At 39.7% G+C, this 24,170-nt stretch overlaps 1 protein-coding gene across 6 annotated transcripts in view; it reads left to right on the forward strand.

Moving 5' to 3' along the window:
• The window catches only part of EVC2 (EvC ciliary complex subunit 2), a 77,751-nt gene that overhangs the window by 17,498 nt on the left and 36,083 nt on the right, over positions 1–24,170 (forward strand). For all 6 annotated transcript variants that reach the window (XM_054823740.1, XM_054823736.1, XM_054823739.1 and 3 more), the window contains 5 exons: positions 1,231–1,293; positions 6,306–6,440; positions 7,942–8,093; positions 18,462–18,786; positions 22,842–23,081. In XM_054823740.1, the coding sequence (XP_054679715.1) occupies positions 1,231–1,293; positions 6,306–6,440; positions 7,942–8,093; positions 18,462–18,786; positions 22,842–23,081 (915 nt within the window). The remainder of the gene's footprint in view (positions 1–1,230; positions 1,294–6,305; positions 6,441–7,941; positions 8,094–18,461; positions 18,787–22,841; positions 23,082–24,170) is intronic.

The raw sequence follows: 24,170 nt of genomic DNA on the forward strand, positions 1-24,170 counted from the left end.
CCAAAAGAGATTTTTCAGAGAAGCTGGGGAATCTCCATCCTTGGTGATGGTTGAGAACTCAGTTGCACCAGGCTCCGAGACAACTGTTCTGACACTGGAGTTAGCCCAGCTTTGAGTAGGAGCCAGGACTAAGGAGGCAGGACGAGTGATTTCTTCCAAAGTAAAGTTTTCCATTTCTTAGAAATAGCCTGATATTTTTCCACTGTTTTTCATAATTGTATGTGATTAGAACCTGCAGATGTATTTTCCTTTTCAACTGCTGTATCTCCTTTGTTTTAGAGGAAATGTTCAATGTGCATGAGGGCAATACTAGAGTGGTAGAGAGCAAGACTTCAAAACCCAGGGAATCATAAGAGTAGAGACATATCCACTGGCTTTGGCTCCAGTTCTGCACATTTTCAGTCAACCCAGTGTCATGGTTTAACCCCAGCCGGTAGCTGAGCACCACAGAGCCGCTCTCTCACCCTCCCCACACAAGGGAATGGGGGCGAGCATGGAAAAAAACCCAAACTTGTGGGTTGAGATAAAGACAGTTTAATAGGATAACAAAGGAAGAGAATACTACTACTATATATAAAACAAGTAATGCACAAATGCAATTGCTTACTGCATGCAGGAAGAAACCCAACAGTCTAATGCCCAGTCTGTTTCCGAGCAGCGATCCTGCCTCCCAGCTAGCTTCCCCAGTTATATACGGAGCACGATGCTGTATGGTAGGGAATATCCCTTTGGCCAGCCTGGGTCAGCGGTGCTGGCTGTGCTCTCCTAGCTTCTTGTGCACCTGACAGGGCATGGGAAGCTGAAAAGTCCTTGACTTAGTGTAGACAATACAACTACCTAGCAACAACCAAAACCATCAATGTGTTATCAACATTGTTCTCATACTAAATCCAAAACACAGCACCGTACCAGCTATTAGAAAGAAAATGAGCTCTATCTCAGCTGAAACCACGACACCAGATTTTATAGGCACAGAAAAATGCAATTCTGTGAGCACCAGAATAAGCCTCTGTGTGGTTAAAGGGAAGTCTATCCCACAGCAGCTGCTTCCATGTCTGTTAGTGTTACCCCTAAGTACACTGCATTTTCCTATCAGATTTATTTCAGCTTTAAGATTAACGAGAAGTATAGCTTATCTTCTGAGGAGAAGCTTTTCTAGACACTCTGGGCTGTTTGCCAGTGGATTCTGCTCTTTTTTTAATACATGTAATATTTTTATATCTCTCTCAGAATAAAACACATCTTGTATCATTGACAGCATCATTCACCATAACTGAAGAAGAAAAGACCAAGGTAAACTCTATGATTTGGTATTATATTGACTCTCCTGCTTAAACTTATGGACAATCTAAACTAAATCCTAGGAGCTAAGGATGTACTTATATCTCATCACTCAGCTATTGGCTATTAATCATACACAAGTTATGCCTTCTCTGATTTTAAGAAGAAGAAAACAGGAGTCAAGATAGGGGGTCTTTGTTGTCTTAAAGCAGCCATATTTAGTATGGAAAATCTACAAACTTCCATTATATTTCTAGCCATGTTTTTTAATTTGAAGAGTTGTCCAGGCACAGAGAACTGTGATGAGGAATATGCTTATCAGCTCCTGGGCATAGCCACCATAAGAAAGCTTTTTGCCTTTCTAAAATGGTGGAGTTATCCTCCACCTGTTGAGAAAAGGTTTCTGTATCATGCTGATACACAAACCAAAAGATAGCTGTGTGGGGAGCCTGGGAAATAAAACTACAGTTAGACAGACATAGTTTACATTTGCTTTTAGTTTTTTGGCTAGGCATCCTTCCAATATGACTTTCTGTTCTTGGCATCTGAGTTAACATGGGTATTAGAGGCCAAATAAACCTTCAAAATTACACTGGTTGCAGCAAACAGTGTTATTCTTCTAGATACTTTTTTTATTAGAGAACTTCCCACAGCATCCGTCAGTTTCATTGCTAGAGTAATCTCTTCACCAAACTTGGTTTTCTCCCCCAACCCTTCATGACCTTGCCAGGCTGCTGTGTTGGAAGGGATCTTTTGTTTAAGGAGTTGTGGCTTGGTTGGCAAGAACACTGTGATTATTTGTGTTCATGCAGAAGAAAATAATTTGTTTCACCCCAGAATATTTTTGCTATGGTTGTATAATTTGAAATCTAAAGTTCATGTGGATGGGGGTTGCCTGAAGAGGTCCTGAGGACTAGACCGCTCATTCCTTCCATGGGCCTGTCCCATGAGTTCCTCTCCACCTTTAAAATCAGTAGTCTGTTTGGAGATTGGGCATAGGAGCCTCTTGTTCCAGTATTCCAACCCAAACCATTCTATGATTCTGCTCTCTTTTGCTGGGGATCTCTTGCCCTCTTAGCTTCTGTTAGTGTAATAGATATAAGTCCAGACCTGACTTTCTCATAATGGAAGATCAAGTGCCCATTCTGTTAAAATGAAAGCCAGAATTAAACATGATATAAAATAAAACTATACATGAGCTAAAGAACTCATTGTTCCTGGATAAAATATCTGGTAAGTTTCAAAAGAATTGGACATTTGTATAGCTAAGAATTATGCTTGGAATTACAATAAATGTATATTTTTGAAACTCCTAGTCTTAAACGTATAAGCCATGCAGTAGCTGACTGGGTTAGGAAAATAGCTTCATGAATGGTTTTCTGTAGAGTTCAGTGTGAATTGATCTGTAGCAGTTGGTGATGTTTAAGCTCAGACTGTAAGCTACGTGGGTCTCAGCCCACTGTGAAAATTCCTGCAATCTATTACTATACTTAAAACCTTTATAGTGGTGGGGGGGGGTTTTCCAACTCGAACTTGATGGTTAGACCTCAGCAAGTTCTTGGGGACTATTACATGGTTAGGTAAAATTGGCTCAGCTGCATTTAAATTTAATAAATGAACAGGTTTTGTAATTAAAATGTGTGGTAAAGGTATGTGGAGAATACTGTTAATGTTTGAAAAATAAAGCTTGGAAGTTATGGAACACATCATATTTCACGTTTCCTTTGGGCTGTGGCGAAACATAAGGTGTTCCAGAATGAAATCAGTTTGTGCAAGGAAATTATGATCAGTTGAAAAAGGTGCGATGTATTCTATTTCATCCATATCTTCAGCTGTCATAAATGTTCTCAATCTCAGATTTTATTTATTAAAATTCATTATTTAAACCTGTTCATGGGTGTGGTGAAGCCAACACACGTGTGACTAAGTGGATACTAAATTTGACTTTGGGGATGGAAAAGAAAGAATTAATTACGTAGTCATGGCAGTGCCATGCTAAGTCGGTCCCATCAGCTTTCACATGGTTTCCTTGCATGCTTGGCTACTGTGCTGTTCTTTAAAGTTTTACAAACCCTGTGGATTTTCTCTCCTGCACCATTGGAAGAAAGTGCTTGGTTGCCTGTGACAAGATAATTTTGTGGGTTGTGAAAAACTGTGAGTGTTGCTCAACTGAGTGTCCGTGCCAGATATCTTCCCACAGCACTTCAGGGGCTGTGAGTTCTGCGTGCCTCTGCCCTCGGCTGGGTCATTTTGGTGCTGAGCAGGAAGCTGTAGTGAAAAGGACAAAAGGAAGTTCTCCCATCTAAACACGTTGCATGGGATGGATGATAATAATTACTTTAATCTGATTTTTACCAGGCTTGCTTCCCTCAGCATCCATCAAATCAGTGGGAGCACGAGCAGTTTTTGAAAGAAGCTTGGGCCTTTAATGCTTTTCCCACTATTAGAATGTCTTAAGAAATTAGCTCAGGATATGGGTTTTGAAGCTCACTGGTGTGACAGTGGTTTGAAGGTTGGCCTGCAGTGCTGGTCCTACGCCATGGCTTGTGCAGGGGCTCTGGCACCTGCCCTGAAGCATCTGCTGTGATGCTTTCAGATGCTATTAGGTGCCTGCTGTGTCCTCCTGCGTGGGTTTGCAGCCCCCCAATGACATGGACTGTCCATGAAGAGTGTCCAGAACCCATTTTCTTTAAGTATAAAACCACTGATAATTCCCTGTCCATTTTTCTCTTAACCTCTGACCGAACTGCCTGCCCAGATGCAGACTGACTGTCCCGTCATAGGTCTCGTCTTTTACTTTACTTAGAAAGCACAGGCTCATTCCCTAGCCAGGGCTTTTTCTCCATCAAAACTTAACCTGCCTCATTTCGGCTTCACTGAACCCATAGCCTCACCAGATTCCTGCTTTCCCCAGAAGCCTAGAGAGATCCCTGAATTTCACAGAGTGCTTGGAAATTAGACAAAATGATGAAATGGTTCCAAAGCAGCATATTTTCTAATGATACTTATTATCAACAGGATCTCCTGTTCCTTAAAAGCGGTGGGACCTGGGGCAGAGCCTTGGTGTGGCAGAGCTTGAGGAGAACCCTTCAGTGATTCCCCAGTGCAACCAGAGAAGCTGGGGATAGCAGATTAACTTAAGAGGAATTGCATTTTTTCCACGTCACACACAGACATTTGTTGGCTCTGTGACTGTTCAAGGGTATGGGCTAAACCCTTTTGATCTGTGAAGGAGTAAACACTGGGTTAGGGAAAGGAGTTGTTTAATATTTACATAATTGTCTTTCATGATGAAGATATTTTGATGCAAATTGATGCAGCTTTAACTGAGCTTGTGGCAAGGAAGTGGGCCGCAGTGCAGAGTCAGTGGAGGAGAGAGCTGATGTGGATGTGCTGGGTGTCCTTAGTGGCCAGCCACGGTACAGGGGAGTGTAATGGAATCAATTGGCCAAAGTAGTAGGAAGCTACATGAAAAAAAAAAAAATTCAGACAATGTGTTGGTAATTACACACGGAACTGGGACATTAATGTGTTGCTCCTCTTTTCTTTCTTTTTTCCATTTAAAACTTAAAAGATATCGAAAGGTATTGGAAGGAATTCAGCACATGGCTGGCTTCCTCAGATAACTACTTAGTCCGAAAACATTTTAATGAACCTCAAAGTGCTCCAAGTGTTTAACTATTTTAGACTAAGCACATTAAAAAAACCAAAACCAAGAAAACCACAACAAAAAACCAAACCAAACATAACCTCTCTCAGTCAGAGCAATTGTTGATTCTACATGTACAATACCGTGAAGTAAACCTTGGATCTTCTTGGAACTGTGCAAGTGCCAAATAGTAATCTCGATAATCTCCTTGATACTGATACCATCAGCTAATTCAACTGAAATCATGTTGAAATCAATGAGTGCTGAGCATCTCCAGCAGCTTTGAGGAGCTGAGCCTGTGAAACAACAAAGTCTGACATGAAGCAGTTGCTTTCAGTTAGAGATATGACAGATTTTCATTGTACAAAAACATACCAGAGAGAGAAAAACTAGGCAGTAAAAGGATAAAATTCTGCTGTTAAACTGGAAAAAATCCTTTTCAAATCGTCAACCACATTTGATTATTGCTTCCTATGCAGAATTACCATTGACTCCGTGGAATGCTCTCAGGTTTCTGCTCCAAGAGACCAGCAAGCCCAGTTTGCAAGCAGCATGTTAATTATTTACACTTTCTAGCCCCAGCAGAGTGATTAGTTTTTGGTGAAACATTATACTAATAGCTGTGCTATGTTTTTCATCCAGAGATCTCAAAGAACTAAACAAACACTGAATTAACTTCTGCTACATGGAGCATGAAATAAAAATTAATTTTTAATGCAATTCAATTTAAAGATTAAATTAAGAGCTAAAGTGAAAGGCCTACAAAGTTGTTAGCTGGCTCACGGTTCCGGTGCTCCCACTATTCTTTTTTGACTCTGGCTCATGCAGAAACTGCAAGGGTGCACACGAATTGGGTGGTTTTGTCAACTGTCGGTTACATATTTATTCTGAACTCATATTGGCGCTTTTTCCCTATGGTGATTACTCAGTTTTATTGCATTGAGAAACGGCCATTAATTAAAGGTAGCCAACATTAGACTGATTTTTCAGAGGCTCTGAGCTATATCAAGTACCATTGATTTCAATGAGACTTAGGAGAGCTTGGCAACACTGGAAAGCAGGCTATTAAGTACAGGACACCCAAAAGTCACAGCACCTAAAATTCAACTGTGGCAGTTCTGTTACTTGGAGTTACACAGGAATTTAGACTAGATGAACATAACAAACCATGCTGACTTGAAAACCTATGGAAAATAGGCACTTGTTTGAAAATATTAATAAAAATGTAGTAATTATAACTTAATGCTGAGAAACCCTGAAGTTGTGTGAAGGCAGTTAAAAATAATTTGCTATGTTGCTTACAGTTGTAATCTTGGAGTCTCATCTTTATATATATTTAAAATGTAGTTTTAATAATATGGTCTTTTCATTTCAGATTTCATACAGCCATGCCATCCATGCTTCAGGGTTCTTCATTGCTTTTTTTGTTTCCCTTGTATTGACATGTGCTGTTCTTTTCATTGTTTACCGAACCCAAATATTAGAATGGAGTTTCTGTAGTAAAAACCAGGTGAGTCAGACTGTCTGTAACGGTACTTTATTTAATTTTTTCATTCATCATATCTGAATATATAACTTGCTAACTAATACAGAGTCTAAAGAGTTTTTAAAGATAAATAAAAAGCCACCAAGTGATGGATTGGATTGGCAGGTAATGAAATCTCTACAACCTCTAATGTTTAGCACAATCAGATTTAGAGGGGAGTGTAAGAATGATAAACTAATCAAAAGAACTGCTGTCAGTACCTGGATGATAGCTTCAAACTGAAGGGAAATTGCCCTTTGGCTATTTGTTTCTTTTCATATTCCACTCCTCCTCCTCTCCTCTTCATCCCCCAAAACAAGAAAGAGGCAGGACGTCTGTGGGTTATAAGCAGTTGCTGAGGCAGTAGACCACTCGCTTCGAGCACAGCAGATTTGGGTCCGAATTGTATTTCTAATTACCAGGAATAAGGATTTGAATTTAATCTTGGTTCCTTGGATGTGCCTTAATCTCTTGAGTGATTAAGCAAAACAGTTGGGTTTGGGCATGGAGCATTTTCAATGTTCTTCATCCAAGCTGTGCTAGTTTGGAGAAAATGTTTCAGTACATACTGGGCCAGTGAGAGAAAATAGTCTCTGATAAATATTCATCAGGTTGGCCCCAGTTCCAGCCCATGCTTCTATTAATTGTTTATGTATTTATGTAAAGTGGAACAACTTCAATGGGAGGGAGCTAGAGACCTCAATCAGAATATTACAGTGATTGGAGCAGTCCTCTCAGAGGTGTGTGCTCAGAGGTTTGAACCCCTCTGCTCAGTCAGTGGTGCATCTCCCATCCCTCTGGACAGACCAGAGGAGCCCACAAATCACTTCCAGCCTTATTTGCTGCTGTTCAAAATTACTCCATCAACAATTTTTATTTCTTTTAGTCCTGAAAAAAATAGTCCCTTTAAATGAAAAGGGTGTGCCTTGTTTCTCTTTACAAAAAAGCTGTGATATTGAAAACATAAAAAAGGGCCAGTGGGGTCCTAGCTTCAGATATTTGTAGTGGATTTTTCTATATAGTAATTTTATTAGCCCTCAGTCTCAAGGGAGTGTCACTGAACTGTGAACTGAGTCACTTCCATCATTCATAGGATTAATTTTTCATGTTTTTCACCTCATAATACTGTAATCTTGCAATATATAATTTGTATACTGTGGTAATTTTTAAAAAATTGGTCTAGAAAGTTTGTAGTGAAAGATAGCCTCCTAGAATGTTTTCACTAGCCTGCTGAAGTCAATATAGAGTCTTCTGTCTTCTCCATTCATTTCTTCATTTGTATTCCAGTTCTGTTATATATAAAAAGTTCAATGTGAAACAAAAGTAGTATATTTGATTTTAGATAAGTACTTTTATACCCTTTCCTGCTGTACAGTTTGATAATAAGTGGGAACCTTCTCACCCAGAGTTACCTGCAATAAAATTAGATCAGACGCTCAGTGTAAATTTTTTTTATAATTTGAAGCTTACTTTTTTTTTTTTTTAGGAGATACTGCATGGACTCAGCCAAAATCACAAACTGGAGCATTCTCAGTTTAATTCAGGTGATCTCTTTAGTGAAGATATAATTATGAACGACCAAGTCATTGATATTCTATCCTTTGAAGAATCTGCGAACATGCTTCAGGCTTTAGAAGAGTAAGAATTCACTGCTATTACATCACATTAATCATCAACCAAACCTTTGAATATGTTCTGAGTATCTGCGCTTTAATTTTTTTTTCATAGCGTCTGTTTATACATATGACCGCACTACCACAGGTTTTTGCAGTGTATGAAGTAGCCATCTGTGGGAACTGAAACTGGTCATATTTCATGTTGCTTCACCTGTGGAAGTCACAGCTCCATGTAGGCCTTAGGCATGCAAATTTTCCAGTCCAAGTGAACATCTAGTTTTGCCTCTCGGGTTTGCTAAGGGGAACTTTTCTGTGTACAAGAAAATGTTGAGAGGGTGTATTCTACTATTGCTGAGGACATTCTGCTTTCAAAAGGGTGGCTTTTGTCCTAGAAAAGTGAGCCCCGATGGGTGCCAGCGTTGCTGCGTAGTAGCGTATTTTGGAAAGGCCTGGATCATGGTCTAAGGAGTGGGAGTTCGTAGTGCTGCCGGAGAGATACCACGGAGCCGCAGTCGGAGCAATCACTGGGCAGAGCAGAGAAGCTCTCCTGATGTTGAAAGGCCAGTCAGGGCTGTTCGACAGAAACATGCCGCTGTTAAAGGTCATCTGTTCTTCAGCTGAATTTGATAAAAAGGTCTGATGTGAGGACAGTGGATTTTGTTTGTTCAGTCTTACCGTTAGCTCCTGGCAGGTCAGGTTACAGGCAGTATTATCCAACTATAAAATCTGTAGAAGCTGAAAAGGAAAAGTTATGGGACCATGGAAGTAATTTTCTTTATTAAAGGGTAACTAACAGCATTATTATTTCCTACATTTCCTTGATAATTGGGATACTGATCTCTGTAAATTGCACATTGGTCCTTGCTTTTATAACTGTATAGCAACTTGGGCTTTGAGAAGACTTATCCTGAAAATCATTATGTGAATGTTGAGAACAGGATCAAACATTTTTTTAACTTGCTTTAGTATTAATTTTTTTCAGGGATAGTGAATATCTAACCAGTTTGGAAAAACAAAAAAGCTGGACTATTTTCAGGTACATGTGGTTTAGAAAGGTAAATATTCTTGCAAAACTTTGGATAGGATTATTTTTATAACTGGATTATTTCTAAACCCATAAAACAGGATTCATTTCTTGGTTTAAGTATGTATCCAGGGACTAAAGTTTTTTAATATTCTTGCGTGGTTAGCACAAATGCTCTCTTGCTTCCACTTCTTTCCTCACAGTTTCTATTTTCTCTGCCTCTAAGGAGGTAGAGCATTGCAGTGAATAAAATAGATGCCCATTAGCAAACTGTCACTAACCTTCTTCACCTTCTGAGTTTTCTTCTTCCAGGATAAGGATGGTAGATGGACCACAAAGGCATCCAGAGTTACAGTGGTTCCTGCTACAAAGGATGATTGAAAGGGTGATAGACGTTACTGGGAAGGGCTCAAATCAGCCTCTACCTGTTAGCAATGGGTGCTTCCTAATCCCTATTTAGATTATCCCAATTCTTCTCATTTCTTGTAGTTTTAAACTGGACCTTCTGGTTCACTTACTGTTAGGAGGTGACACACAGATGCACTTAACATATTTTTTCCTATTGTTTCCCTCTTTTTATTGTCACTCATCGAATATATACATTCAATTACTACATACCTGTTCTTCTCCTCTCTTACTGGTGGTGCGGTTTATCTGACTGAGTGAGGATCTCTGCAATGTGAGCTCCTACACCAAGTTGCCCTGAGTTCCCTTTTTTACTCAGGGGTGAAAAAGGGCACTTCAAGGGTATGATTCTTCTCATCCTGAAATAGACTTCTAAAAAATGAGTTGTATGGGTGCTGTCCCCACTGACCCTAAAGCCTGGAGCCTGGGCTGGTTGGTTAGCTCAGCTGTAGGGATCTGGAGGTAGGTGAGACGAATCCCAGTCTTGCAGGCCGGTTGGTAAAAAAGGCTACAGCATTACTTTAATGCCTATATTAGATACATGCAATATTGTTTCTGCTTTTTCAGTAGCCATAATACACCCCTTGTTTTATCTGTCATTATTAACACTTTTATATGATGTTTAGCTTAGGATGCTTCCTCATCTCTTAATGTTGGTTCTTAATCATTCTGCAAGTTGGGTCAAAGCAGGCCTTTAAGTTCTGATCTCTATTCCTTAAAGGTTTCATTTTAATCTTGTGCTTCATTATCCAGGTTTTTAGCTGATTCCAAAGACAAAGATAAAATAACGTACCATCACCTTAGTAGCTTCTATGACAGTGATCTAGGATAAAACCAGAATGGACTAATCCTTCTTTTTACTGAATTACCTGCTTTAAGGATAGTGATTTGCAAAACATAATGGCAAAAAGAAAGATGGTGCATTTGTAATTTATTAATGGATAATTGCAGTCAGTTTGAATGGATTTTGTGCTTGAATGAAATGTTGTAATTTTACTAGTTGTGGTCACAATCAATTTTTCAACAATGTTGCATTTTGTTTTATTACATTTAGCGTCACCCAATAGAATAGTTGCGTTTTCTGTAAGAAACTGAGGAATGAGATTTGTATTGTCTCATAGGAGTGGCAATACACCGAGGATAAGAACTGAGCTTATATTTTGAGTGCAATTTTTTTCATGTCATATGTATACCAATATGAATTTTAGTGTCGTAATCCTGTTTTTTATTATTTGAGAAAGCAAAAGTATAGGGGCTTTTGTCAGAGAGCTTTTGATACTTTAGACATTTTCAGCCAACCAACAACATCTTCGTTGTTGCTTTGGTAATTTCTTCTGCATGTATTGGTGCAGCTATGTGTCATTTTCTTTACATGGCATATGTATAAGTTTGCGAACATAATTGATATATTCTTTTTAAATGGCGCTGTGGTAGTAAACACGGTTGGAATCATTCCAGTGCCTTGTTCTTTTGTCCAGACGCAAATGAGAAAATTACTCAGAAAAGCGAGAGCCACAGGACTTTTTTGTCCTCTTTATGACATAAAGCTATGTTAATAGTTAATGTCTTTTAGAAGTGACAGTGCCAAATTGTTTAGCAAATACATTAGGAGCATGTGTTCAATATTTATGGACAGGGACATCTTTGGAGTATAGACAGTTTGCAATGTCAGGAGGATGGGCTAGACAACAAAACATACTTTTAATAATTCATAAGGAAGCTTCTTAGTTACTCATTTTGTGAGTTTTGTCTTAATAAGTCATATCCATGATGTACATTATGCAGCAAAATAGCCTGGCTTTTATTCTCAGTAGATTCCTTACTGTGTGTATTCCTGAATATTGGCCCATTGGCAATGAATGCTAATGAGAAGCAGCTATATGATTTGAATATTTTATGTGCGCACTAGAAGATCATGTTCCAAAATGTTGTGGGTCTGTTCTTCTGTATGTCTAGAACAGAATATCAAGAGAGCTGAGCAGTTCGGGTTTGTGTCTAATGAGATGAAGCCTGACCATGCTCATAGTCTCAGAAGATACAGATATGTTAAAGGCAACTTAATTTCTTTAAATGGCTTTCCACTAGTACAACTTTTCTTTTACATCTTTATTTTGTACAGCTATGCTTCCTTGAGTTTGGCAAAGCTTTAGCTGAACTTATACCTGCTCGCTGATACGCAATTCATACTGCCAATTATTTTGTAAAATCACTAAGTAATATGTATGCATTGCAGCTGATTTTTTTCTGATGGTAGAGGGCATTGAGGCCAATGTACTAGAGAACAGGATCAAACTGTCTCCAGAGCGCCTTGACAGAAAAGTCAAAACCAATTTACTACCATATTAGAAGTCCACTTTTTCTTTCTAAATGTAAATTTCTTGCTGTAAATCTCAATTTAATTTGCTATGGAGAAAATGTGAGGGCTTTTCTAACCCTGAATTCAAATAGAAAGTAAGAATAAAAGATCACATTGTCATAGCAGCTAGACTTGAATATTCCTACATAGAAAATGGTGAGAAATAGTTACATTGTTAGTACAAAAAAAAAAAAAAAGGTGCTAATTTCTGTATTTCCTAACTTTTAAAAAATGTGATCGAAATTTTGGAATTTTTGAAGGTAGGGCATTTTCATTGCTCTGTTTTAGTGCAATGTGTATAATGCAGGAATACAACAATAAATAATAATCACATGCATTTAACAATAAATGTGTAAACTATACATTTTTTTCCATCAGAGAAACTCAAATGCTTAATAGATTATAGGAGTCCATAAGACAGGGGAACTGAAGAAAACAATTAATTTGAAATTAATGAATACATATCTTTTTTCATCTAAAAAATGGCACTTTTCTTTGATGTTGGCTAACTATGAAGAAATCATTTTCAGAATTATATGGGTCATTTCTGCTGTCCACCCAGAACTATTTATCTCATGCAGAAAACAGTCTGCTTTTGAAAGTAGTGCTGTTAGTGATGCTTTATTCCATATTATTTTGAAAGAAGATTGATATCTCCTCCCGTTTCTGTCATGTGAATACTCACCCCGTCTGAGTAGATCAGAAGAATCTGAGTAGATCACAGCAAAACTGGAAGCTCCTCAGGCATTAATGCATAATGCATATAGCCATAATATTTATTTATGCTTTTGTTACTATCCAGGCTGAAGTTGATGCTTTTAAAATCAATGGTAAAATGCGTGATGACTTCACTGGAAGGCAGGACTCGAGTCTTTTTTACGCTCTTTTTCCATAGTAGTTTTTCAGTGAAATACCATTTTCTGAGCTCTGTTGCAACAGCTGTATTGTAGCTAGCTGTATTTTTTGAATTGGTTTGCTGAAGACCGCTGATTTATCAGTTTTCATACTTTCTGCAATCAAAGTAGAGGTTCTTAGTCTCTTATATGCAGGATTTTTCAAATGTTTTTTAAACAAATTAAGAATTGAAATACCTTTACTCTCTTCATATTGCTATGGAGAGTTAAAGTGATTTGATAGTGAAACTGTTGCCAAGTCTAGTGCTTAGACTTTTGGCAGGTTTTCATGAATCTTTTTTTTTTCTGATTAGCCACTGGTCTCTCAGCTCAATTTATCATCTTTTTCAATTTTGTGGGGTTTTTAAAATTATTTTTTGGCTATATATCATGAGAATCCTATTTCTGGTTTTGTCAGCATTCTGACTTTTTCTGGAAAGCTAAACTTAACCTGTGACTCATCCATGTGAAAGCATCCTTAGATAATCATCACATACCTTTCTTAGCGATTTTATCTATTGATGAGATATCCTGCATTCTCTGTAGGCTCACGTTTGAGCTGAGCTGAGTTTACGCTTAGCTGTGCAAGTGTCACAGGACTGATGGATGAGCTCCCCCAGTTCACAGCTGGCTGCAGGCCAGTACAGCTACTGGTGTAGCACAGAGCATCTTCAGACCTCCTCTAACACAAGAAGGCTGCGCCTGAGACCGGGGAAAGGCAATGTGCCCCGCTCCAGCATGGGAGGGCTGAAGAATTTGAGCAGTCAGTAGCTGTTGGTGGCCGTTCAGACCTCATGCCATTATCTCTGCTTCTACTTCAGCACAGTTTTGGTCTCCTGTAAAGGTTTGGACCTCGCAGTGCTGCAGCCTGCATAAATGCTTGCCCTGAAGTGTTTGTCTGCATTGACACAGCAATTAAAAACAAAACCAAAAAACCAGCCAACAAACAAAACTAAAACAAGAAAGAAAATAAAACACAGCCCAACTTATTGATGTTGTATCGCTAACCCCTGTATAAATGGATGATTTAGGAAACAAACCACATCTGCAGCTGAAGACCTCTGATGCCCGTTATACTTGAATTGGCTTTCTTAAACTTGCTGGTACTAAAGCCGGCACTGGCACATACTGTTTCACATCTCGGCTGTATGATTCTCCCTGTCCGACCCTCTCTCCATCTTCACTTCTCTGAAGTGTGACAAGGCAACACGGACCATGATGCTTTTTCTTTGTCCTCCTTTTCCCTTCCTCACTGCAGCTGTCCCATGGGCACTGTGCCTGTGGGCACAGGAGACGTGCTGCTCTGGCTCAGGTGGTACAGTGGGTGCCACCGGTCTGGGGGCGGTTGTGTGTCTGTCTGTCCTTCTGCAGCAGCATTCCTCTCTCCAGCAGGAGCTGGGGCAGCTGCTGTGCTGTGGTGCAGTGGGGCATCCAGGACAGTGGAGACAAACCATCCACAAATAGCCCTAAATTACATGCTTTGCAAGAACTTTGTGTATCACAAAGGGATGCTTTTGCAGAAACTTCTACCACAGGGCTCCAGTCTCCTCTGGATGCTGTTGTAATATGTATGCTGCTAATTGGCTACCATTTGCAGATGAGAGATGAGTCTTCTGAAAATGACAGGGTTTTCTGTTTTGTAAGAAAATGTCGCCGAAGGGGAGTTTGCTTGATGTTTCTCTGCCCGTTAGACTTCAGAAAGTTGTGTTACAGTAGTCTCCTATCTTTGCAAACTCTGAATTTGTTTCAAAGATGTGTCAGAAAGCCATTAGTTCATTTTAGGACTGTTAAATTCAGCAGCTATTAGTTCTCCTGTTCAGAAATTCCCTCTGTGGGTCTCTAATTTGAATAATAAGACTTAAAGACACAATTATTTTGTAGTTAATGAGAGGTTTCCTTTTTTGTGGTGTGTTGTGTTTGTTCTTTTTAAATTAACTATAGTTTCTTTCCTGACCCTAGCTGCTTTCCTGTATTCTTTTATTAGGTCTGTGGAGGACATCAGATGCTCAGGCACTATCTCTACTTCTCTGTGTTTGGCGTCTGGGATTCTCCCCTCCCAGATCTTCTCTGATACATCTTTAAATCCTCTTCCTCTTCAAGTGAGTGAAACCTCTTTACACTTGCTGTTTGCAGTTTCATTTTCTATGTGTCTGTTCACCTTTCCTCCCCACACACTTTTGTACCACCTACCTTCTGCAGTCCTCATCCTTTCTCTCCATGCTTTGTCCAACAGAAGCGTTGATCTTTTTCATCAATAGGTTGCCATCTGCTACCTGTATTTCATTGGCTTTCATGTTTCTATTATGTTGAATATGCTCAGGAAGAGATGCGAGACCTTTGAAAACATGAATTGCTATAACAAGCAGAGTGCAGAACATTTAAAGCAGCTTATTAAATCTACCTCAGTTTGAGGAGGCATGGAGTGTCAGGTTAGGATATTTCTTTCCTAGGTGTCACGAAACATTGCATATTAATCTGAATGATTGTAAGCATTGATCTTCTGATGGACTTGTGCCTGAAAGCATTCAGTTTATTATATGTACAGGATTCTTGTTTTGTACTGACTGTTGATGTCTAAGATTCCAAGACTACATTGATGCAGCTTGTTAAGGCTGCCCTCAACCTCTCATTTGGAGTATGAGCTTGAAGCAAAGTTTCTGGTGCATGTGATGAGCTTGTCTCACTCCCTCTGGCAGCTGTGTGGAGGAGGCAGACCAGAAGCAGAGCACATCACATCGAAGGTAGATCCCAAATTTTTACAGATGTAACCTTTCTTCAGCTGCCACTGAAAAAAGGTAACGGTCTGGCTGCTGTCTTCCAGGATGCGACCTGGGAGAACTGTGCGTTGTAATTACTTTTTCTCCATGCTATTACCCTTGGATTGGTGGAACAATTCACGTGCTTCATTGCCTTCTTCACAGATGTGCTGTCAGGAAAACGGAGGGTGAGAGCTGCAGGTTAAATATACCTGAGATCTTAACAGCCTCATCACTCGCTTGCTGACACATGAGCATCAGGTGAACTACACCTACTGCTCCTCCTGCATATGGCAGTAGTTCTCTTTGTGGGCCAGAAGGAGCATGGGAATCTTGCTCAAAATGAAATCAGGTCTAGGCTGTAATGACTTGCAGTAAATAAGAAGAAATGCCTTGGGAAGACTGAGGGAAAGATAACAATAGGAAATGATGTGAAGGTGTTTGGTGTTGGCTTTCATTCTTGGGATCACTGCTGAAGAAGACTGGAAACATAACAAGTAAGGAGGTGGGTGAGGAATGGCTTAGTCTTTTTTCAAAGCATGCTGAAAAAAATCCTGCATTTATGCTAAGAAATAAATGTTGTGTTACAAGCTGTGTATCAACATGGTGGAGCTCTGAGAGAGCTGAGGAATTCAGTCTTTCACACCTCAGTAAGAAAGGGCTAGTAGGTGCTGTGACCACCATCTATCAGTGCACGCATGAAGAACAGAAAAGTAATGACTAAGGAACTTGTTATTCCAGCAAACAAAGAGAGTTGGAAGTTGAAACTAATCAAATTCAAGCTGAGGATAAGGTGACCATTTTTAGGCCTTAAAGGAATTATCAAGTGGAACAATTAATTAAAGTGTTGTTTAGTTCTCTATTAGGGGATGCTTGAAAACCAAGATGAGATGTTTCTCACAAAAGACAGATACGCTTCAATTAAATCAGAGCTACTGGACTTGAAGCAGGAATTAAAACAGAAAAATAAGTCTGGTGGCTTGAATTTTACAGGCTAATAATGAGTGGGTGAATCTACAAAGGGGAGCCTCCTACCACTGCCTGACAGTCATTAGGGAAATGTTATAGCACAAAGCTCCCATTTTCTGGATCCTTCTTTTTATTTAAGTGTATTTGCACAAAACTGAAACACTTATTTGTTTGAAGTTAGTTGTCCTACTAAACAGCTTAGTACTAGCTGGCTATGTCAGCAGAAGTCCTAGCACTTTGTAAACAGACTTAAAAGAAAATACACACCTGCGCTGCCCAGTTGAAGTGCTCTCTGTGTTCCTTCAGCATCCTGTTCCCTTGATCCTGCCGTCACCTGTCCTCTGTGGCTGCCCCACTGTCCTGGAGTGAGAAGGACTGTCCCCAAGCAGAGGGAGCAGATCAGCGCCCTGGGGGACTTGCCGGGGGTGTAGCTGAATGCCACCCCAGAAGGCTGTGTACCTGCAGGTGCTGTCCTGCAACGTCCATCCATACACAGCACAGAGAAGCTGGATTGTTGTTGGGGCATTACAGAAAATACTAGCTCTTGGGGATCTTCAGATGACTGTGAAGAATGCTTCAGGCACAGGGATCTGGCCCCATACAGCAGGGATTCCTGCTCCAGAATGGGAGGAAGAGGGGGGAAATGGAGGAGGTTTTGCAGCTGCAACCAGCCAGCCCTGGAGCAGATCACCATGACAAGTATGGACGTTGCCAGTACATTTTGCAAGTTTTGAGAGACTACACCATAAAAAACCATCTGCCTCTTTGTGATCGATTATCATAGCTTAAGCTAATGTCTCTTAAATACTTCAAGTATTTGAGTCATGGTAAGAAAACAACTTAATTCCATCACATTGATTTCTAAATGGGAAAAATACATCTCTTGTCTTTAACAGAGGGGCAGTGGTAATAATATATCACTGATTTACTTTTAGTTAAACCTTATTTGCTTGCATAAGGAAGGACTGTTTGACAAAAAGGTGAAGTATTTATAGATTTGCATGCTTTGATATATACCCTTCTGAATGTAGTATCATTCTGTCTTGCAAATCTTGCCAAGACCTTTGCTATGGATTTGAAATTTATCCTAAGATGTGACTATGGAACAAATCGAACTAATAATTTAGCTTAGCTGAAAAAAAGAATGGATTTAAGCTCTTAAAAGTCTATTTTGTAGGTCACAAAGAAATTCTGGTGTGCTTAATCTACACAGAGGAGGATACAGTGCTGTGTGTTCATGTGAATTGATATGCAGGGGCAAAACCCACCTAATTCTTAATCCTGAAATGAGTGCAGAATATGCAAAGCTATAGAATTTACAGTAGTTACATACTATATGGAATGAGAATAATTATCATTCCAATTCAATTAAGTCTAAAAATAAATGGGAATATATATACATGCAACATGACATTTATTGCATTTTGTAAAAAAATCTTGTATTTCCCTCTGTTTTTAATCTCTTTTCTAGAACTCTATTAATGTTCATGAGAGAAAGATACCAGCTATTTTAATTTCTTTGTATTGGCACATAATCAAAACGCTTTCTGAAGCAGTGATATGTTAGTGAAGATGGATCAGTGAGTTTAGAACTATTTTACAAAATCAGTGAAATTTATGGTCTCTTCAGATATTCACTTTATCTGCTTCCCAACAGAGTTTTGGGGTTTTTTTGTGGAAGGTTTCTGTTTGCTTTTAAACTGAGGGAATGTTTTGAGTTCTAAATAAAAGCTCTTCCTTTTTCTGTCTGAAATGGAAATGCAAGAATGGACATACTGCATTAAAGTTGCTGTAGAAAAAGTTGGCTCACCATACTTTTAAATGAAGGATAACTATCATGGTTAGTAAACTCATATGCTGTGATATTCGTGCACTTCTCTGACTGCCATTCAGTTACTCAATATTGAATGAATCTAGATATCCTTGTTTTCTCATAAAAATTTCCTGTAGTCTGTGATTTCAAACAGTCCTGATTGCCTTTCTACAGCTTGGAGGTTGCCAGCCTGACGCGGGCAGATGCTGATCTGGAGGCATATCGAATGCAGATATGTAAAGAAGTGATTGCTATGATGATGAAGAACATGGTCTTAAGTCACAGCCTCTTTCCTCATGTGGAAAAGAGGATGAATTCAGTTTTTAAAAAGCAGTTTCTTGCCATGGAGAAAGAGATCCAAGAGGAGTATGAAAGGAAGATGGTGGCTTTAACAGCTGAATGTAATCTGGAAACTAGGAAGGAGATGGAGGCTCAACACCAAAAAGCTAGAAATGCAAATGAAGAGGCTGAAGAACTGATGAAGAAAATAAATGAAAAGGTAAGTCTGGTATAAAATTAAGATATTTTGCATGATATGTGGTTTTATATAGGTGGTTTCTCTTATAGACTAGAATGGTGGAGTTGTCCTCTTAGAAGAGTAAAGAGCTCTGGGGACCCCAACATAGAAGGACATGGACCTGTTGGAGCAGGTCCAGAGGAGGGCCATAAAAATCATCAGAGGGCTGGAGCACCTCTCCTGTGAGGACAGGCTGAGAGAGTTGGGGCTCTTCAGCCTAGAGAAGAGAAGGCTCCAGGGAGACCTTATAGCAGCCTTCCAGTGCCTGAAGGGGCCTACAGGAAAGATGGCGAGGGACTGTTTATCAAGGGCATGGAGTGATAGGGCACGGGGTAACAGCTTTAAACTGAAAGAGTGTAGATTTAGATTAGATGTTAGGAAGAAATTCTTCCCTGTGAGGGTGGTCAGGCACTGGAACAGGTTGCCCATAGAAGCTGTGGATGCCCCCTCCCTGGAAGTGTTCAAGGCCAGGTTGGATGGGGCTTTGGGCAACCTGGTCTAGTGGAGGGTGTCCCTGCCCATGGCAGGGGGGTTGGGACTAGATGATCTTTAAGGTCCTTTCCTACTCAGGCCATTCCAGGATTCTAAGAGAAAAGCTGTACAATTTAAATGTGTTCAAAATTTCAGATGTCATAATTAGGGTAGTTCTTATTAAGAGACTGTGTTTTACTTCACCAGAAAATTAATTTATCTCAAGAAAACCTGTGACACCTGAAAACAAAAGGTTGTCATTGCCCTAATATTTTTTTATAGTCACTTAAACCCTTGCAAAGTGGTATATTTTTATTTACTGTATTTTACTGCAGTGGTTCCTAAGAACTCCAGTCAGACACTGTATAAAGTATTTTGCACATTCAGAGCAGAGCAAACTCTCTGCATCATAAACCTTGCAATCCAGGTAAAAAGCCTCCTATATTTATATTCTTATTTTGGAGAAAATGAGAATATAAGTTGAACCAAAGGCCGATTTCCTCCAAACCAAGTGAAGGCAAGTAGAACAATCTATATTTTAGGCAGAGCAGGGAGTGGGCTTCTCCTGGAAACAACATCTCGACAGTAGTGACATAAATAATTTCAGGCAGCGTATGATTCTTTAACAAGTTCAGAGTCTCTTTAAGTAAAAGCTTAGTGGTTATGTGTGTCACTTTCATTCAAAGATCTCTGTCTGAATGCATAAGTGTCATTAGTCAGGATTTCATAGGTAGTCGCTAGCAGGAAATAGAGGCCAGGTCACCAGTCCAACATCCCATGTACAAAATTATGCTCCTGTCTTCCATGTCTTTTTTTCAAGTATATTGGCTGTTTACAGTAAAACTGACTTCCACTCTTCCCCCCCTCTTTTTTTGTTGGTTTTTTTTGTTTGGTTGGTTGGTTTTTTTGTACTTCATGTGACTGGAGAGAATTCTGTTAAGTTTTGAGTATTTCAGCTATGTAAGCTAGAAATGCTTAAATACCCACGTTAATGTTTCATGCTTGTCTAACATTATAACTGATATTAAGGGGATGACCTGCTGGGAATAAATAGTGCAGTTCGTTACTTCCTAGTGGGGCTTCTGGAGCACAAGTGGGTACGTTGGCATCGAATGTGATGCTGCTGAGTTTCCAGCTGTCTGTTTCAGTTCGATTATAGAGATAAAATAAGTCATGTTAGGAGTATAATCCCTTAGACCAGTATATCCCTTGCTTGTGTGTGCTCTCTTTGTAGACATTACTTAAGTTTTTGGCCTTCTGTTTTGTTTTTTGTTAGGCTTTTCGTGTTTTTTAGTTTATTTGCATAACATATACCTATAATTGTTTGTTAAGGACTTTTATGACAATTCATGATTGCAGTTTTGACAAAATAAGTTTTTTGGTGAGCGTGAACCATCAAAGGTACTACAGTATGTTGAGACTCTCAGGAAGAACTTTGGTTTATCAGGCTGTTGCGTGGACAAAGTTGATGGTACAAGGCTAGTGAGGCAGTTGAATTTCTTTGATATTTCCAGGTGAATTTTAAAGTGTGACTCTAGGGAGCTTTCAGATATCTGCGGGATATGAACGTCCTAAAGGTGCTAGAAAGTCAAAGGAGGCGGCAGCAAGGAAGGGATACTTGTGAACGTCTTTTTAAGAATAATTGAATTGTGCTCTGGAGAAATCTTTTTCCTTCTGTTGGTTATAGAAGGAGCCTAGACTAGACAGACATCTAACACCTAGACCTCACTGAGATAAATCCTGCTTTTGCTGAGAGAGGGGCCTGACTGAAAGTCAGTATGTGAACTCACACTAAATACGCTCTCAGCAAAGTGGCTTTTCTTTCCACAAAATACATTGGTGTTGGTTCAATCTGGTTTGTACTGGAAATCCTGAATGGTAGGAATCAAACAAAAAATTAAGGTTTCGTGTTTTAACCCCAGCCGGCAGCTAAGCCACACATATCCCCGTGGGATGGGGGAGAGAATCAGAACAGTAAAAGTGAGAAAAATCATGGATGGAGATAAGGACAGTTTAGTAAGTAAAGCAAAAGCCACATGCACAAGCAAAGCAAACCAAGGAATTAATTCATCGCTTCCCGTGGGCAGGCAGGTGTTCAGCTATCTCCAGGAAAGCAGGGCTCCATCACATGTAACGGTTACTTGGGAAGACAAATGCCATCACTCCAAACGTGTCCCCCCCTTCCTTCCTCTTCCCCCAGCCCCTTATATGCTGAGCATGACGTCATATGGTATGGAATATCCCTTTGGTCAGGTGAGGTCAGCTGTCCTGGCTGTGTCCCCTCCCAACTCCTTGTGCACTCCCAGCCTACTCACTGGTGGGGTGGGGTGAGCAGCAGTGTGTAAGCACTGCTCAACAATAATGAAAACATCTTTATATTATCAACATTGTTTTCAGCACAGATCCAAAACACAGCCTCATACTAGCTACTGTGAAGAAAATCAACTCTATCCTAGCCAAAGCCAGCACATAAGGCCAATCCAATTTATCGTATACTAATGTCTTGCTGTTGACTTTCCTGTCTGTGAAAGGACCTGGTTTTGTACTTGCCATGGAACCTGGTCCAAAAGGATGTGCTGCTAGGGATGGCCCATGCTTGTGCTCCTGGCAGCGGGTGTACTGACGTCCAAGAGACGGCAGTGAAAAACAGCTGGAGCAATAACCACCTCCCCTTCTCAGCCAAAACACAGAATGTATATTCCCTGCCTTTTTAATTCATTACTTGCTGTCTGCAGTGTGTCTCTTGGGAATGAGGGGTGAGGTGTGGTGACCTCCATGCAGAGGACAGTTCTCCCCAGATAAATAGTATGAAATTTAGAACAAGACCAACATAACTACTGTTAGGTAGCTCTGCTGGCATAAGAAGTGTTCTTTGCTCTGTGGGACATGTATGTTTTGATTCTATAATGAGTTTATGCCATCTGAGACTAAAACTATGAATATATAAGTCTTACTGGAGAACTATGAGAAAGTATTTCTTGCAAAGAAGCTTTAAAATTAATTGCCATTTAATTCTACTCCATTGCTGTAACTCTATAACGAATCTCTTGAACTAATTTGTAGAAACCAATAGATAAAGTAGGTCACCAATAATAAGAACTTTCAGAGATTTGTAGTAGAATAGTTTTTTTGATTTTATGTTGTTTTTAAAATGTATGCTTATTGTTATTTCAGTCTTCTGGCTTATATGAGCCTATTAAATTTTAATAGGCTTCATCAATCCTGAAATCCTAAGAAATTCATTTCATATATAGTCTTTGTTTTGAATTTCATGCTGGTTTGTATAATTTATCTTAAATAATGCCTCTAAATTCTAAGAAGACTTCATTATGCCTTGGAACTGTTATCTGGATAAGAGATTGACAGCTGTACAACCCCTGTCGTTTCAGATGGTAGACAAAAACCGTGGAAAGTGTACACTGATTCAGTATTAGTCTTCATTCAAACCCGAAATGACAGTAATCAGAGTATGCGTAAAATATGTGTAAGCTAGTAGCACTGAGACTTTAAAATATGTTGAATACTGAAAATCACCTAAGATTTATTTATTTCTCTGTTCTCTGCAGCCTGCTGTAGAATACAGAAGTCTTCTCGATAGACTTCACAGACTGGAGCAGGACCGCCTGAAGAGGTTCCTTCTGGTAAAGCAGGAGGAGTATTTTGCAAAGGCTTATAGACAGCTGGCAGTTACCCAGAGAAAGGAGCTCCATAATATCTTTTTTACACAAATAACAAATGCTGCTTTCAAGGGAGAACTGAAGATGGAAGCAGCGAAAACGTTAGTGGAAGATTACTCTACAATACAGGTAATAGGATGATAACTCCGCTCGTAACCTAATGACAGAATACCAACCCACAGTAACTTTTCTCAAAAGTTTCAGGAAATATGTTTCAGGATAAATATTATCACTTTTATAACTAATTTTCTTAGCAATAATTTTTAAAAGTATAATGCTGTCATTATGTACATCTAGAAATCTACACAACTGTGTATTGATGCATGAGTACAGCCTTTTTCTACAACAGTGAGTTAGATGTATTTGCCACAACATTGTGTGCTTAGTGTTGATTTTTGTTTTCATGAGTAATATTTCCAAAACACCCAAGTGCTTAAACCTTGTCTTTACTGCTCAGGGAATATAAGACTGGTAGCTCACCTCTCTGCACCACACAGTGGGAAACTGTGTAATATAAATTCCCAGTTTTTCAGTGAATATTTTGATATATCTGCACATCTTGTGGCTCTGCTTAGCTCCTGAAAGCTCTGTTGGTGCAGCTCTGCCCCTAAGCCCTTCCCCACAGGATGGCCTGAGACCAGATTTGTGCTCATGCAGCAAACTTCTGCAGGTTCCAGGTCTACCCTTGCTGGTGTTAATGGGGCCCTCAGCATAGAATCATAGACTTATTTAGGTTGGAAAAGACCCTTAAGATCTGTCAGTGTATGTAGTTTTAGGAGTGGGCCTTACATGTTTTGACTCCTATTTTCCAGATGTTGCATTTTAACCTTGTACAGTTAAACAGTACAGAAAAGCCACATATGGGCCGTTGTCAGCTATAGATGCAGCAAGCACTTGTGCAGAAGACAGTTGAGCTGCGAGCAGAAGATAGAGCCAGTGAAAGGTTTTGACAATGTTTTGGCTGCTCAGACAGGGGTCACCTAAGTATCAGACCTTGTCTTGAGTATCTGATGCTATCAGAATGTCAGCTATTGACCGTTGTGCACCTAACTCCAGTCTCTACCAGACCCGTTTGTAGGTGCCTAAACCCTTCCTGTTCCCCACTGTTGGAAGCAGGAGCTTCTAAGCCAGCCTGTGTGCAGTGGGCTTGACTTTCTGCATGCTCTGCTGGACGCATGTGGAAGACTTATCCTTGGCTTTGGAGTCAATTTAGACACC

The sequence above is a fragment of the Grus americana genome, chromosome 4 (genome assembly GCF_028858705.1).
Source record: "Grus americana isolate bGruAme1 chromosome 4, bGruAme1.mat, whole genome shotgun sequence".
Classification (NCBI taxonomy): domain Eukaryota; kingdom Metazoa; phylum Chordata; class Aves; order Gruiformes; family Gruidae; genus Grus; species Grus americana.